General features: G+C 42.1%; 1 protein-coding gene across 1 annotated transcript; it reads left to right on the top strand.

Annotated features, from left to right (window-relative positions):
• The first annotated feature begins 14,406 nt into the window (after positions 1 to 14,406).
• Positions 14,407 to 15,270, top strand: LOC149821896 (uncharacterized). Its single transcript, XM_089980192.1, has one exon. It carries the CDS (start codon positions 14,407 to 14,409, stop codon positions 15,268 to 15,270), a length of 864 nt encoding a protein of 287 aa, XP_089836318.1.
• Positions 15,271 to 15,487: the final 217 nt, after the last annotated feature.

The following is a 15,487-nucleotide window of genomic DNA, read 5'->3' as shown; positions in this document are numbered from 1 at the left end:
TATAATTGTCCCTTGTCTATCTTCACAGCCTGAGCATTGTTAGAGACATATCCATATGGAAATCTCAATTGTCTCAACCATTGACATACCTGCTTTATTTGATCTGGTCCAAGCACGTACCTTGCCTTTGCTTTCAGTACTTTGCCATTGTACTTTTTGAGTTTCAATTCTGGTCTTTTATATATTACTTTTAAATCCATACGGGCCTTTAGATTATCCTTCATTTTTTCTTTAACATTCATTATCGTATTAAACGCATTATCAAATACATTTTTCTCCACATGCATCACATCCAAATTATGTCATATTAATAAGGTCGGTCAATATGGTAGTTCCCAAAATATAGATTTCTTTGTCCATTTGTGATTCTTTCCAAATCCAAGGAAGGGCGTTGGACTAGGGGCATCTGTTAGTCCATATGGAAAGTATCAAAATCTTCTTAAAATCTCTATGCCAGAAAACCTTGTAGGTGGACCTTCCATTTTAGTTGTGCCTGCTCGAAACACATTCTTTTGTCGTCGGAATGGATGATCGCTGGGTAGAAATCGACGACGACAATCAAACTAGCACAGCTTTCTTCAATGCTTCAATCTAAAAGATTTTGTATCTTCCATGCAGTACGAACATGTGTGCTCCAACCAGATAACATACCATATGCAAAGAAGCCACTAATTGTCCATAGAACAACAACTTTCATATTAAAGTTTTATTTTTTGTGGGCATCGTACGTGAGAATACCATCATCCCACAGTATTTTCAGTTCATCAATCAATGACCTTAAATATACATCAAGATTTTGGCCCAGAGAGGTCGAACCAGGGATCAATAGAGACAAGAAAAGTTTTTGACGCTTCATATACAAGCTTGGAGGAATGTTGTATGGGGTGACAAATACTGACCAACATGAGTATGAAGTTAATCTACCCCCAAATGGATTAAATTCATCTGTACATAAACTGAGCCTAATATTTCTCACTTTCATTGCGAAGGTCTGATGAGTACGATCAAAGTGCTTCTAAGCTTCCGCATCAACAAGATGCGTGATCTTGTTTTCATCATGTCAAACTTTATTTGCATGTCATCTCATGTGTTTAACTGTCCTCAAAGACATATATAATCATTGCAATCTAGGGGTGAGCGAGAAGTAGCAGAGCGACTTGTATGACACTTCTTTTGACCTCGTGCTACCATTGCATCTTGTTTTTGACTTGAACCGAGGATGCCCATATGACGGACATGATCTCTATTTTTCTGATCTTTGAAATACAATATGCAGTGATTTGGATAAGCAACTATCTTTTAATACCCCATACCTAGAGCGTTGACCATAACCTTCACACGGTACAAATTTTGTGGCAATTTCTCATCTTTAGGCAACATACTCTTCACAATAGAGCACAAACAGTCAAAACATGATTGACTCAAATTAAACTCGAACTTCAGATTTAGTAGTTGAAGAACTACATACAAGATAGTGTGACTCTTGCAACCATTCCAAAGTGGCTCATCATAATCTCTAAGTAAATCATAAAATCTATTAGCTGCATCATTTGCTGATTCTTCTTCTACTACAATTGGCACATCAATAGGATCCATAGCAAAACCTAGTTCTGGTTTTGCGGCATTAAATATCAAATCCACATATAGATTATCGTGCACAACATCCATCCGTGCGTCAAAATTGTTCCTAAATTCTTCACCATAAAACGTCAAATTCTAATAATCACTCACAAAACCCTTCCTATATAGGTGATGTCTAACACCATGAGATTTTACAAATCGATTGTTTTTACACATCATGTAAAAACACTTAATCCAACCTGTGGGATCCACTGTACTGACACTTGCCGTTGCAAATTCAATAAAACTGTCAACACCATCCATATATTTAAGCGATACCTCATTGCCAACTATCCTACGGTACATCCATTCACGGTTTGCAGTCATTTTGTCCTATGATGTTACAAATATTATCCTAACCAGTTAAAAGAGAATCATAAGAATGCTATGATCAACAAAATATCAAATTTATCATGCATTTGTGGTAGATGTAATGATTTGATAACACACACACACACAAACACACATATATATATATAATGTTATTCAATCACAAGAACTATGATGCATGCATTGCTAACTTAATATTTTCATGTGCAAAATCATTCATTTGAAGCATGTTTGAAGCATTAATAACTTATCATTCATTTTCATATGCAAACTCATTCATACATTTATTTGAAGCACATGGAAGTCATAATCAAATTGAAAGTAACTTCATGCAAGCATGGATACAATCACATCAAACATGGCAATACATTCAAATCATTCATATCAAAACAATGTCAAACATGCACCTGCAACAAACACACTCCAATATCCCACTAACTACTACCATGACCACCATGGAATCCAAACTCTAAAAATAAAAACACTTCTATTTTTATACGTTAAAATCATGCTCAACATGAACTCCGAACTCTATCAAAGTAGTCCTAGATATTCACAACTAAGTGAGTGTGTGAACAGAAAAATGTTGCATCAAAGAAATTAAATAACCTGTGATACACATGCATCACTTACTCACCACGGGTATTTACCCGATTTGCATTGATTTTGTCACTTACTCACTACAGGTCGCGGGGCACAAGCGAGATCCATTGCAGAATCTGCAGGAGACACTGTGTTAAAATGAAGTTTATTACTCGATGACAAGGGGGGTGACGCCCCCTATCAAAAAATATGCCTGAACCGGGAAACGCAACCCTCTACTAAAAGCGAGAAAAGTCAAGGTAGGGAGCAAAACTTCCTGCCGAAACATTCACAGGAGGCAGAGGGTGGGACCCCCCAAAGGAAAGCATTGGGAGGCAAAGGCTGATCCCCCTGTCGAGAATCAATCATGAGGCAGGGGGTCTCGCCCCCTGCCCAAGCAAAATTTTCCAAGAGGAGGTTCTGCCCCTGTCGAAATTATCGAGGACGGGGGGGTGAAGCCACCCCCTATCAGGGAAAACAAAAGGGCAGGGGACTTCTCCCCCTGTCGATCATAACGAGGACAGGGAGGCAAAGCTCCACTGTCGGAGAAGTCAAGAGGACAGAGGGCAAAGCCCCCTGTCAACATTTGAAAGGACAGAGGTGAAGCCCCCTGTTCTGTCAGAGATCGGGGCAAGGGGAGGGCCTGGCAAGGGTGATTAAGGCCTCTGTTAGCCCCCACTGACTATAAAGGGGTGGGGAGGGGCCGACAGAGGCTGTCGAGACTCTGCTGGCCCTCCAGCAACCATAGGGAGAAGAGGGAGGCTCCAACAGAGGTTGGCGGCCCTCTGTCGGACCGCCGCCGACCCTTATTTCAAGGGAAAAAAGCAAGGGGGAAAGGGGAGGGTTACCTGTGGGAGACGCCGATGAGAGGTCACTGGCAGAGTCATCAACTCGCTGAAAAATGCAAAGGGGGAGCAACGAGAGAGAGAACGAGAGAGGAGGTCGTCGGACGGGGCTTGTCGAAAAACACAGAGGGAGAGCAACGAGAGAGAGAACGAGAAGGGAAAGAGAGAGGAGGTCGCCGACGGCGGGCGGGCGACAGATGAAACAAAAGGGAAAAGGCGATCGCATTAGGAATTTATGAGAAATTTAGCGACGGATTCACAACGGCAAAATTCCATCGCAAACTCCATCACAAATGTGCGACAATGTAACGACAAATTTTTTTTTCTGCTGAGTCATCGCAAAGTTGCGATAGGGTTTGAGACAGAATTGTTTCGTCGTGAATCCGTCACTAATTCGTGACGAAATTTTTTCTATCGCTAATTTCGTAAATAATTCGAATGTTAGTGACATATAGTTTTCTCTAGCTAATCCGTCACAAATTTACGACGGAAAAAATTCATCATAAATTTCCATCGCTAATTAGAGTTTTTCTTATAGTAGAAGGAAAAATGTCATTCTTGAAGTGACCGATCATCTCTATCTTGAAGAGAGACTTTATTAAGATTGAGCCAATCAAGCTTTCATTCAAATATCCGAGTATGATTGCTTCAAATGTTGCACATGATCACATAATCTTCAATATTCTTTAGTGAAAGAACCTTGCATCAAATACACGTTAGATATATAACAAATCATATCATATCAAGTCATAATATAACATTTCACATATCTTCATGTTAAGCATAATCATATCTTATTATCTTATATCACATATTCATTATCAAAATATTGTTTCTCAACACAATCTAGTTATATTCTGATAAATGATGTTGCGATGCATGCTTGAGAAGGCATTTTCTAATGTTGTTAGACGTGATAAAAATCATAAATTGACTACTAAACCTTCAGTCATCTCAGTCCCACAAATTCAAACCTAAAGTCTAATGCAGATGGTGATAAAAAGTGAAAGGTGGGGTACGCCTGACCCTAACTTGGCTATCAATAGCAGAGTATAAAAGAATATTTGAGGGGCCAAACTGACCAGGCAAAGCTCCTAGTCAGTTGCTCAGTCCTAGCCTACTGGTTCAGCTTGGCAAATTTACGTTAAAACTAAGCATACAAAGTTTTAATACAACCTTTCAACTTATTAGGAAATTGCTCATATCACTGCCCTCGTTTGAATATGATAAGGTACATACTATCAGTTTTAATTACTCATTTTGCACTTTCCCATTTTTGCTTTCTATCTTAAGTTCCCAGCTTCTGCAACTCAGTTAGCGCTTCCATCATTGAGGCTCCTAATGTTCTTCCACCAATGACTCGTTGTTACAAGGACACCGACAACTAGAGGCAAGGGTGAGGATTTGATTTTAGGCGAGCAACTCTCTCTCTCTCTCTCTCTCGTTGGAGGGTCGGTTACCAGTGTCTTGGATAATGGGTTTTATTCTGTTGTGTCAATAGTGATGATGGGGGTGAGAGCAATTTAATCTCATCCATATTGATCTTCCACAAGATCCCGATTGTGTGTAGCCATTTGATGGAAAATATCATTTGTTATGGAGTTTCTCCATAGTAGTAGAACCCAATTAGTAACCACAACGTTGCTGTAAGCATCTTCAGCTTCACCCTTCTTTGATGGGTTTCCATTCCATGGACGAGTTGAGTCTGTTTGCTATTTTAAGGAGCTACAAGAAAGGGGTTTTCTTGGGACATCTAATCATTTAAAGAAAGAAAAATGGTAAAAATGCTTATTTATATACATAACCGAATAACATTAAGGGTTAATTAAACTTAACTGGATGCAAGCTGACAGAAGTGCTAATCTGAGCAGTTTGAAAAGTTTGATAATCCATGCAGTTAAACATAATTTCACCTTAAGTTAGGTGCCCATATGTAAAAAATTTCCTTTTACTTTGCCTTGTGATAGCTCACGACAACTTTTACCTATTTTATCAACGCTATCTACTCAAGCATTTCTATTTTACTTCTTTTTCCCTTTTTCTCTTCTCTTCTTCAGAAAGTTATCAGATATGACAGCATAAACGAGCTACATAACCCTGGGTCTGAACTCACCTAATTTTATCATTAGCTGGCTTTAAACCTTAAAAAAGCCCAATTCAACACAAACTGAAACTTACAAAAGCAAAGAACGGATCGTTGATGCTCGTTTTGCTCAATGGATGCGTGTCCTCACTTAGAGAGAACGATGAATCCACAAATCCAAGTGCCTACTATGAAGGATCACCACAAAGACAGTTTCACAGTCTTTTTCTTCTTCTTTCCTTTCACTGTGCACATTGTGCACAAGATCTCTCTCTTAAACACCCATTGTGCACAACCTTCTTTTTACTGTTGTGATCTCTCTCAAGCACATGAGTGTACACAACCCTATCTCTCTCTCTGTTTTCTGCTCCTCTCCTCACGTTCATTAGGAATTGAGCCCTAGAAGTGGGGGAAATGTACGATTTTCAAACCGCTCCCTTCTCTAACGTAGGTTGGGTCCAGATCTCGCCCATCATGGGCGAACCCGGTACCCAACCCAAGATTCTCCCACTCGCACATGATGGGAAGAGATCTTAGAAGAAGGAACACCAAACATGCTCATATGGTGAATAACATCGTGTATTCATACTGGCAAATGGATCGTGTGACCCGTGAGCTTAGAGAGTGGAGGCATATTATGTACCGGTTAGTGTAACATAATAGCCTAAACTTGCAAATAATAAGATAACACAAAGTATACCTGCACAAAACAGGTAAGAAGTTCACCGTGTCCTAGATCAAATACATATTTTACATTCTAGCATACTGAATCCCTCTGCACATATATATAGTGCCAAGCTATGCCAGACAAGGCCTTCCATTATGTCACATGTTTAATCATAAACCCAAACATCCCCAGGATGTGGTAAAATTAGCTAGCTTTTAACATGTGCATAATCTGAAAATGTCAAATGATCTTCATTTCCTACACTTATTCTTTGAATCAAGATAAGTTGCTTTCTCAGACATGTCCTTTTAGATCGGATCAGACATGGCCTTAAGCAACATGTTAAAGTAGCAACAATATCTTTTTTCTTAAAATAATGTCAAAAGTCAATAAGGACACCAAAGTATATATATATATATATATATATATATATATATATATATATATATATATATATTAGGGACTCACACAATGAAGAAGCAGGGATCATTCTTCATTTCCTTTTGTGGTTGACTTATAGTTATGGTGCAACATACGTGGTATGATTCACGTATTACGGCAAGACCATCTCACTCCAGTGAGAGTATGCATACACCATTGATTCTCTGCCGTACAAATTTATACTAGTTCAGTTCCTCACCGAGAAACTAACTTGAGTCCTTCAGGATGCACATTCTCATGCAATGTCTATCCAAGTCCTCAGATCTGGTCAACCAGGTTACCCTTGACATTTAGATAGCAAGGTCGATCTCTCCATATAGTTAAATATACACGAGACCTCATCCTAACCAAGTTAGGGCGATGTATCTCATATACGTATATATGGCGGATATCATAACTCATTGTACTCCCACTCTTTTAAGTTATTATCATATGATATCCCCAAAATCCGACAAGCCTACACTTCTGCAACTGAGTTAACGCTTCCATCATTGAGGCTCCTAATGTTTTTCCACGAATGACGCATTGTTACAAGGACACCGGCAACTAGAGGCAAGGGTGAGGATTTGATTTTAGGCGAGCAACTCACTCTCTCTCTCGTTGGAGGGTCGGTTACCAGTGTCTTGGATAATGGGTCTGATTCTATTGTGACGATAGCGATGATGAGGGTGAGAGCAATTTAATCTCATCCATATTGATCTTCCACAAGATCCCAATTGTGTGTAGCCATTTGATGGAGGATATCATTTGTTATGGAGTTTCTCCGCAGTAGTAGAACCCAGTTAGTAACCACTACGTTGCTGTAAGCATCTTCAACTTCACCCTTCTTTGATGGGTTTCCATTCCATGGACGAGTTGAGTCTATTTGCTATTTTAAGGAGCTACAAGAAAGGGGTTTTCTTGGGACATCTAATCATTTAAAGAAAGAAAAATGGTAAAAATGCTTATTTATATACATAACCGAATAACATTAAGGGTTAATTAAACTTAACTGGATGCAAGCTGACAGAAGTGCTAATCTGAGCAGTTTGAAAAGTTTGATAATCCATGCAGTTAAACATAATTTCACCTTAAGTTTGGTGCCCATATGTAAAAAAAATTATTTAAGTTTGCCTTGTGATAGATGACGACAACTTTTACCTATTTTATCAATGCTATCAACTTAAGCATTTCTATTTTCTATTTTACTTCTTTTTTCCTTTTTTCTCCTCTCTTCTAACATTAAAATGGGTAACGTCAAAATATCTAATGAGAGCAAAACTGGCATTTTTTAAAATTTATAGATTAATAACTATAGTTAAAAGGAGCGTAGTTACCCCAGGTATGCATTTGAATAACTAAACTTAAGTGTGCATTTGAATTATAAGTTCTTTTAAGTATGAATTTGAATTATAATATAAAAATAAACTGAGTATGTTTTTGTAAGTAACCCCTTTATTTATATCTAACAAATCTGATTTTGTTTAGTAGGACTAGGGAAGCCAAAACCATATGTGATTATGTTTGGATTCAGATACATTTTTGACTTCTGCTATATTAAAAATTCGGATATAGCTTAAGCTTTTCTCCATTAGTCAATATTCAATTAGTCATATATGGCATTTTATCATATCCAAACAGAATCTGAACCGTTTACATCGCTAAGGTCCATCCCAAGGCGGTAGCCAATCCATGAAATAGACTTTCACCTTACACCAACCCTACCCAATCCGATCAAGGCCACTCAAAGCTTGAATCAGACCCAACATAAGATGAGGATCCAGTTAACGGTCCCCCATTTCTTTACCAATACTATTCTGCCTCTTGCAATTCCAACTCCACCTCCCCCATCTAAAATCTCTCGCTCTGACAATTTACTCATTTTCACTTTTTTTTCTCAAAACTAAAGGATTAAATATCATGGTAGGCGTTAATCCCCCCATTTCCTTCTCAATTCCATGCTGCCGCCCACAATACCAACTCCATATCCCCATATAAAAAGCCTCCATCGGCGTGCGTGAAGGATTATGAGTTTCAACAGTGAGTGATGTCGCTGCTGCCATCTCTCTCTCTCTCCCTCTCTAGGGGGCGCGTCAGATGCCCTAGCCTGTGTTGAGTTCCGTCGGATGTGTCGAGCACCGTCGGAGTACCCAACCCTCGCAGGTGTGCCTCTATCTCGTCTCTTCCCTTTTTTGGAGTTTCGTAGGCCCCTCCATCGGTGCCCTTTGTCGTCTGGATGTTCGTGGTTTTGTTATGCACCCTTCATCGAGCCATTTTTGAGGGCATGCTTCTGATCTCCCATTGAGGGTCAACCTTCGAGCCCTATATTTCATCAAAGAAGCTGTGAATGACTAGGGTGCAGCCATTGTGCTTTGCCGATGGGGATTGGATATTGTCTTGCCTTTCAGACCCAATTATTGGTTCTTCTCTAAGCTTTCGGAGTCCCTTCGATCTTGCTTAGATGTGAGCTCTCTTCGTATTTCAGACATCAGTTTTTTTCTACGAGCTATTAGGCGGGAGCCTCTCGAAGCGTGCTCTGTTAAGGTGATGCTTGTTTCGCCTTTCTTCATTCATGAACTTCCAGAATGGGTTGCCGATCGAGGATGACAACAAGTCCCATCTACTTGGCAAAGCTCCTTCCACGCTGTTCGCTGTAGATCTCAGTTGAGTCATGCCAGATCGGAGGATTAGTGGTGTGCTGCTTGTTTCTCTCTTAACTTCCATAAACGCTTTGATTGTCATAAATGTGGCTCATCTTTTCTCTCTCATCGTCACCCAATCTAGAAGCGAAGGCGATCTAACCCCTCACATTCCCATTCATCGGGGCAGAATCTAGTCACTAAAGATTTTTCTTGGTTGGGGCGTCATCCTGCAAGTCAGAATCCTGAACGACCTTTCCAAAAATTATCCTTCTCGCCATGGGTGCAGATTGGCAATCTTCATAACCCGACGAATTCATTCCATGCAGTCAAGATTGGGTCTATCTGAGTTCCGATCCGGCCGCAACACTTCGGGCTTTCTTTTCCGTCATCTGCTCTGGTTATGTTAGCCTCATCTCCAGCATATGATGGCATCTCCCAGCCATTGCAAGTTCTATCAGGGGTGAGCACCAAAAAACCAGGCTCTGCCATCAATGTTTCCTCTCTTGGAGATCTGACGCTCATTATTTATCTTGCATGGAACTCGACGTCTGATTCTTTTTGCGCTAATTTTTGTGGCGGACTCCCGGTGGCGCGGTTGGGTAGGCATGCTCATGGGCAGCATAGGGAAAATTTTCCATCCTCGCCATCGAAAGTTCTGTCAAGGGTGGGCTCACAAAAATTTGACCATGATAGCAATGTTTTCTCTACTAGAGTTCAGTCGCTAATTATTTCTCATGCTCGGGGCATGGTGTCTGCTTTTGTTTGTACCCCTTCTCGTTACAACTTGGAGGCGTGGTTGGATACACTTGCGCGTGGTGGACAAAGGACGATTCTACCATCGTCTCTTATTGTTTTCCCTCCTGATGCTCTGATTATTTGGTTATCAATCTTATCGCGTTTAATGCTAGAACCAACTTGGCAATCAGATACATGGTGCTTGGCTCCTCGGTTCTGCGTCCTCTTCCTGTATCACATTATGTCTTTGAGGTTTTTTCATCTGCCAAATCTTTTGGTCTTCCGCCAAATGGTGTCTCATCCGGTAGTCCAGCGTGGGGTTTGGGTAGCCACCTGTTTATGCCTTTGCTTCAGCAGCATCCTAGTCCACAGTCCCTAGGTGTCACGGTTATCGCTGCAACTAAGTTGTTGGATATCTCTCTCTCCTCTTCGCAACTGCAAGCTATAGCTGTTGATATGGACTCTGCGAATTTAGCTATCTCTGCTATTATTGGGGACTCCCTCTACCACTTCGGTGGAGTAGACTGCGAGCAGTTGGGCATTTTCGATGGTCACTTGAGGTCGTCTGTTAGTGCCAGGGGTGTTCAATAAATCATACATGGTTAGCGAAGAAGGAAGAGCCCTTCGTCAATTATTTTGGCTACCGATGCTAGGTCCCCAAGAAGGTCGTCTCGGTGCCACCAACCTCAGGTTTTTCCAGATTTTGTGTCATGAAGACTGTTTGTTGGAATATTAGGGGCTTAAATTGTCTCACGAAATACCTTTTCTGGCTAATTGGGTTAGGGAGGAAAAGCCCGACCTACTTGCTTTATGTGAAACTAAAATGGAGGTCATCTCGCTCGCGGTCAATCATGCAGGAGATATCCTTATCTTGGGAAAGCAGTTTTTAAATTTATCTCAGCTGGATGTGGGTCATTTCTCTCTGTCTATTGCTTTCAATTTGCAGACAATTGGTAGAAGGGTAGTGGTTTTTATTGTTTATGGCCCTAATCTCGCCGTCATGAACCTTGCATTTTGGGATAATTTGAATAGGGTTCTCGTTTCCAGTGCAGAGTGTCACCTTCTTATGAGGGATTTCAATTATTTGCTATCTATTCATGACTCTAATAACCTTGTTATTCTTAATCCCTCTATACAAGGTTTCCAAGACTTTATTCAGCGACATCTCCTCTACCCTATTCCTTTAACCGGAGAGCACTTCTCTTGGTCGAATAGGCGGTCTCGCCCGTGCTGTAGGGTCCTTGACAGGGTCTTTGTCACCCCTAATTTATTGGGCCTCATTCTCGACGTTAAGTATGTGTTGTTTGCTCCCTCAATCTCGGATCATGGGCAGATCATCACTCATTGAGGGGATGACTTTCATCCCACCAGGAGCTTTGCGTTTGAAGAATGGTGGCTTCAGGAGCCAAATTTTCTCTCAGTTATTGCTAATTCTTGGAACAAACCTGTTGATGAGCATTGGGCGATGCTTCGTGTTCAAAAGAAGCTTTCTCGTCTAGCTAAGGATATCAAAGCTTGGCTTCATAGTCGTAATGTGGAGAAATTTTAGCAAATGACCACATGAGATCAGGAGATTTCTGCGTTGTATCAGTCTATGTCTTCTTCTGACTCTCTTTCTGATTTGCAACTTCTCAGTCTCCAGGCCAGGTCCTTAGAATTAACTATACTATTGAAAAGCTGTAGGGTCAAAGAGAAAATTTGTTGGAAGCAGAGGTCTAGGGTGAAATAGCTTGCGACTGGTGATGACAATACTAAATTTTTTCACTCATATGCTTCCCATCGTCATAGGAGGAAGGTCGTTCCTTCTATCTCCATTGGGGGTGTTTCTTATCTCAATCAACATGTTAATCCGACAGTCTCACTATATTTTAAGGATTTATATTCTACTTCGTTAACTGTTGAGGGTGTCTTTGGTAATGTCCTAGTTGGGTTAATTCAACATGAGCAAGCCAGATCTATGCAAAGAAGGTTCTCTAATGGTGAGATTTTTAGGGCCATTAAGGATCTGTCAGGTTGAAAAGTGTCTCACATTGACGGGTTTCATGTCGACTTTTTTAGAATCTTTTGGGACTGTGTTAAATTGGATGTGGTGAGCATGTTTGATGAGTTATATCGTAACTCCAGACTGTCTTATCATTTTCATGTAGTTATTATTTCACTCATTCCAAAAGATGATGAGGCCACTATATTTCTCGGTTCTACCCAATCTCAGTTATGAGTGCTCTCTATCGGATGTTTGCCAAGGTTTTGTCAAATAGGCTGAAATCGGTGGCTAACTTGATTTTTTGAGACTCTCAGTTCACCTTCATCCGTAATAAGAGGGTCCAACACTCGTTCATCATGGCGTTTGAGGTTATTCATTCCTTGCAGCATAGCGGTCAGCCTTACTTTGTCCTTAAATTAGACTTTTATAAAGCTTTTGATTCCGTGCATTGGCCATTCTTATTTTAAATGTTAGCAAATTTTGGTATTGGTTGTCGTTTTTCTGGTTGGGTGAGAGAGCTGGTCTCAAATGCCCAGGCCATGTTAAATATCAATGGTGTTAGAGGAGACCGGTTTAAGTTGGGGCGGGGTTTGTGGAAAGGGTGCCTTCTCTCGCCTTTGTTTTTCAATGCAATTGCTGAGGGTCTTGTGGTCTTGCTTAAGCGGGCTGAGGTATCACATTTAATTGATCCTTTGCAGGTTCCAGACTTCCTAGGTCATATTCTTACTTATGTTGATGATATGATCATTTTTGGTCGTGCAAATGTTCAGCATATGCTTAGGTTTAAGCTTATCATTCAGTTCTTCCTCTCCCTATCTGGGCTTTCTCTAAATCAGACCAAATGCTCTATTACCATGTTCAATGTTCATGCCAATATGCTTGCGATTGGGAAGAGAATTTTTAATTGCACTATTTCTGATAGAGATGATGGTGGGGCGGGGGACAAGGTCTCCACCCAAGCCCCGCCTCAAGATTAGAACCTCCATCCTTGCCTCCATCCTCGACAGGGATGGAGTTTAACCTCCACCCCTGCCTTCATCCCCGTTTCATGTCCTTCATCCTCGGTTCAAACGGGGATGAGGCGGGGCATGGTGGGGATATTGCGGGGAAAAGTGACGGGGACGGGGATGAGGAGGGGATTGTAGCGGGACGGGGCAGGGTGGGAAAAAATGTACATCCATCCCCGCCTCCATCCCCTGTTTCATACCCTTCATCCCCGGTCCAAACGGGGCGAGGTGGGGCCCCGCTTTCCCCCAGTCCACTGCCATCTCTAATTTCTGACATGCCTATTATGTACCGGGGCTTGCCATTACAAGTGAAGCACCTCTCTTCTGCTGTATGGGCTCTGACGCTTCAAAAAGTGAAGCACAAATTGCTTTCGTGGCAGTCGTCTTATCTCTTCATCGCTTGCCGTCTAACCTTAGTCAGACATGTTCTTTCAACTATTCTAGAATTTTTATGTATATGTTTGTGATGCTTGTGGGAGTAGAGAAGCAGTTGGCGCACTTGCTGATAGGTTTTTTATAATCTGGGTGTCAACTCAAGGGTAAGCGTCATTTGATTGGTTGGTGTTCGATGGTCTTATCTCGGCGTATGGTTGGTTTAGGCATTCCTGCGCCTAGACTGCAAAGTATTGTTCTTGTCGCCAAGCAATGTTGGTTGGCTCACTAACCGGATAACCCTTGTGCTCGTTTGCTTCTTGCTAAATATAGGGCTCTTGCTCTTATCTCGATTCATTTGGGAACTTGGGGTTTGGCGCTCTCGCACTTGCGTAAATCGTGTTTGAGGGCTTTAACCTGCTTTAAAGACCATTTTTAGGATTTCGAAAATTTTGGTCAATGGGTGCTGACGCTAAGCGAAGAGTTCCTCACCTCAAAAGTCTATAGATCGTTGCTTCTTTCAGGAGTTGATTGGTTGTTCGAGAATGTGTTTTGGGCAAACGGTCCTTCTCTTCGCTCTTGAGTCCTGGCTTGATTAATTTTGCATGATAAGTTTCAGATCCACAATAATTTAAAAAAGTGGGCATTCAAGCTGTAGAAGAATCTATGTTTCACTTGTTGAGGTCTTGCCCAATATTTATGGAACTCTTTAAAGGACATGGAGGCTTCCATAAGTGTTTGTTAAAGAGAAAAAGATGTTCATTTTCATCAAATTCATATGTTTATATGGTATAAATATTAGTGATCTCCCGCTCACTCGTACTGACGGTACCTTTCTTTTGCCAGGGCAAGCGGCTCCTGCGTGAGCCTATTTTATCTGTGATGTTCTGTCTCTTCTGCTTTCTTTATTTGTTTTGCCTTTTGCTCTTGTTTAGTTCATGGGTTTAGCGTTTTGTTAATCTTCTTTACTGGTAATGTTGAATTTCTTTCGGCGCTCTCTCTCTCTCTCTCTCTCTTTCTTTCTCTGTAACATCCCCAACGTCCTCACCAACCGCCATCTCTCTCTCTCTCTCTCTCTCATCGATCCCCCATGATCGATCGCTCCCTTCGGAGCACTCGATGGGCTCGCTGGCGACTCACTTCTCGGCCTTCCTCTTCCTCTCCCCCCTGGGTCTCCGCCGCTTCCTCTGCTCCTTCTCCCTCTACCTCCGCTCCCCTCCCCACTACCGATCTCGTACGTGGCACTTCGCTGAGCCGAAGTGGAAGAACCTCGACCTCTACGTCCTCTGCGTCACCCTCCCCATTGCCGCCTTCTCCGAGGTCTTCTGGTTCCTCACCTTCAACGGCCACCCCGCCTACCGCTTCTCCTTCTTCCAGCAGGCCGCCGTCATCCTCCTCTTTTGGGTTGTCCTCCTCATCGTCCTCATCCGCGAGAATTTCGATGTCTCCTCCGTCCATGAGAACGTCCTCTTCTTCTTCACCGGCTTCGCATTCCTGGTCGACTGCGCCACCGTCGGAAAGGACGCCGGCTCCGGCCTCGCTGGCCGCTCCTATCAGATTCTTGCCGGCCTGAGCCTTGTCTGTTCCGCTTCCTGTTTCCTGCTTTCCTACCAGCCGGGGGCGTTCTTCGCGGAGTTTGCGCTCTCGGCGGGGCTCGTTCTCAAGGGGACGTGGTTCCTGCAATCGGGACTGTCGTTGTTCTCAGAGGGATTCCTGCCCAAAGGGTGCCGTCGAGCTACCGGGTTGAATTCTTACCAGAATGGTGGCGTGCAGTGTGATTTGGAGGATGGTTTGAGGGGAGTGGCTATAATTGACCTGTTGTTTGTGGGTCATGCTCTTGGGGTGTTGGTTCTGAGCGTTGCCATGTTTGGCTTGCTCTCTCGAAAGCACGAGTCGAGGTTTGCGGCCGGCGGATTGTCCCTGGGGGAGATGGAAGCCGAGATTATGTTGATGCGCCCGCTCCCGGAGTTCGATCTCGAGTGACATTGGTCTAGAGTGAGCTCCTGTTTGTGGAATTCCTGTACCATTTTTGATAGTTTGATTCTCGGGCTTGTGTTTGGTATAAACCATTACCATGCTGGAAGAATGTATTCTTGTTTTTGTCCCTGATCAATTTTTGAACAATGTCCTGCTTTTGTTTTTCTCTGATTTTGTTGATATAATTGATATTAAATTCTCGATGGAGGCGGTTCACTTTACT

The sequence above is a fragment of the Nuphar pumila genome, chromosome 11, assembly GCF_984573655.1.
Source record: "Nuphar pumila chromosome 11, dmNupPumi1.hap1.1, whole genome shotgun sequence".
Taxonomy (NCBI): domain Eukaryota; kingdom Viridiplantae; phylum Streptophyta; class Magnoliopsida; order Nymphaeales; family Nymphaeaceae; genus Nuphar; species Nuphar pumila.
This window is presented reverse-complemented; position numbering and strand designations above follow the sequence as displayed.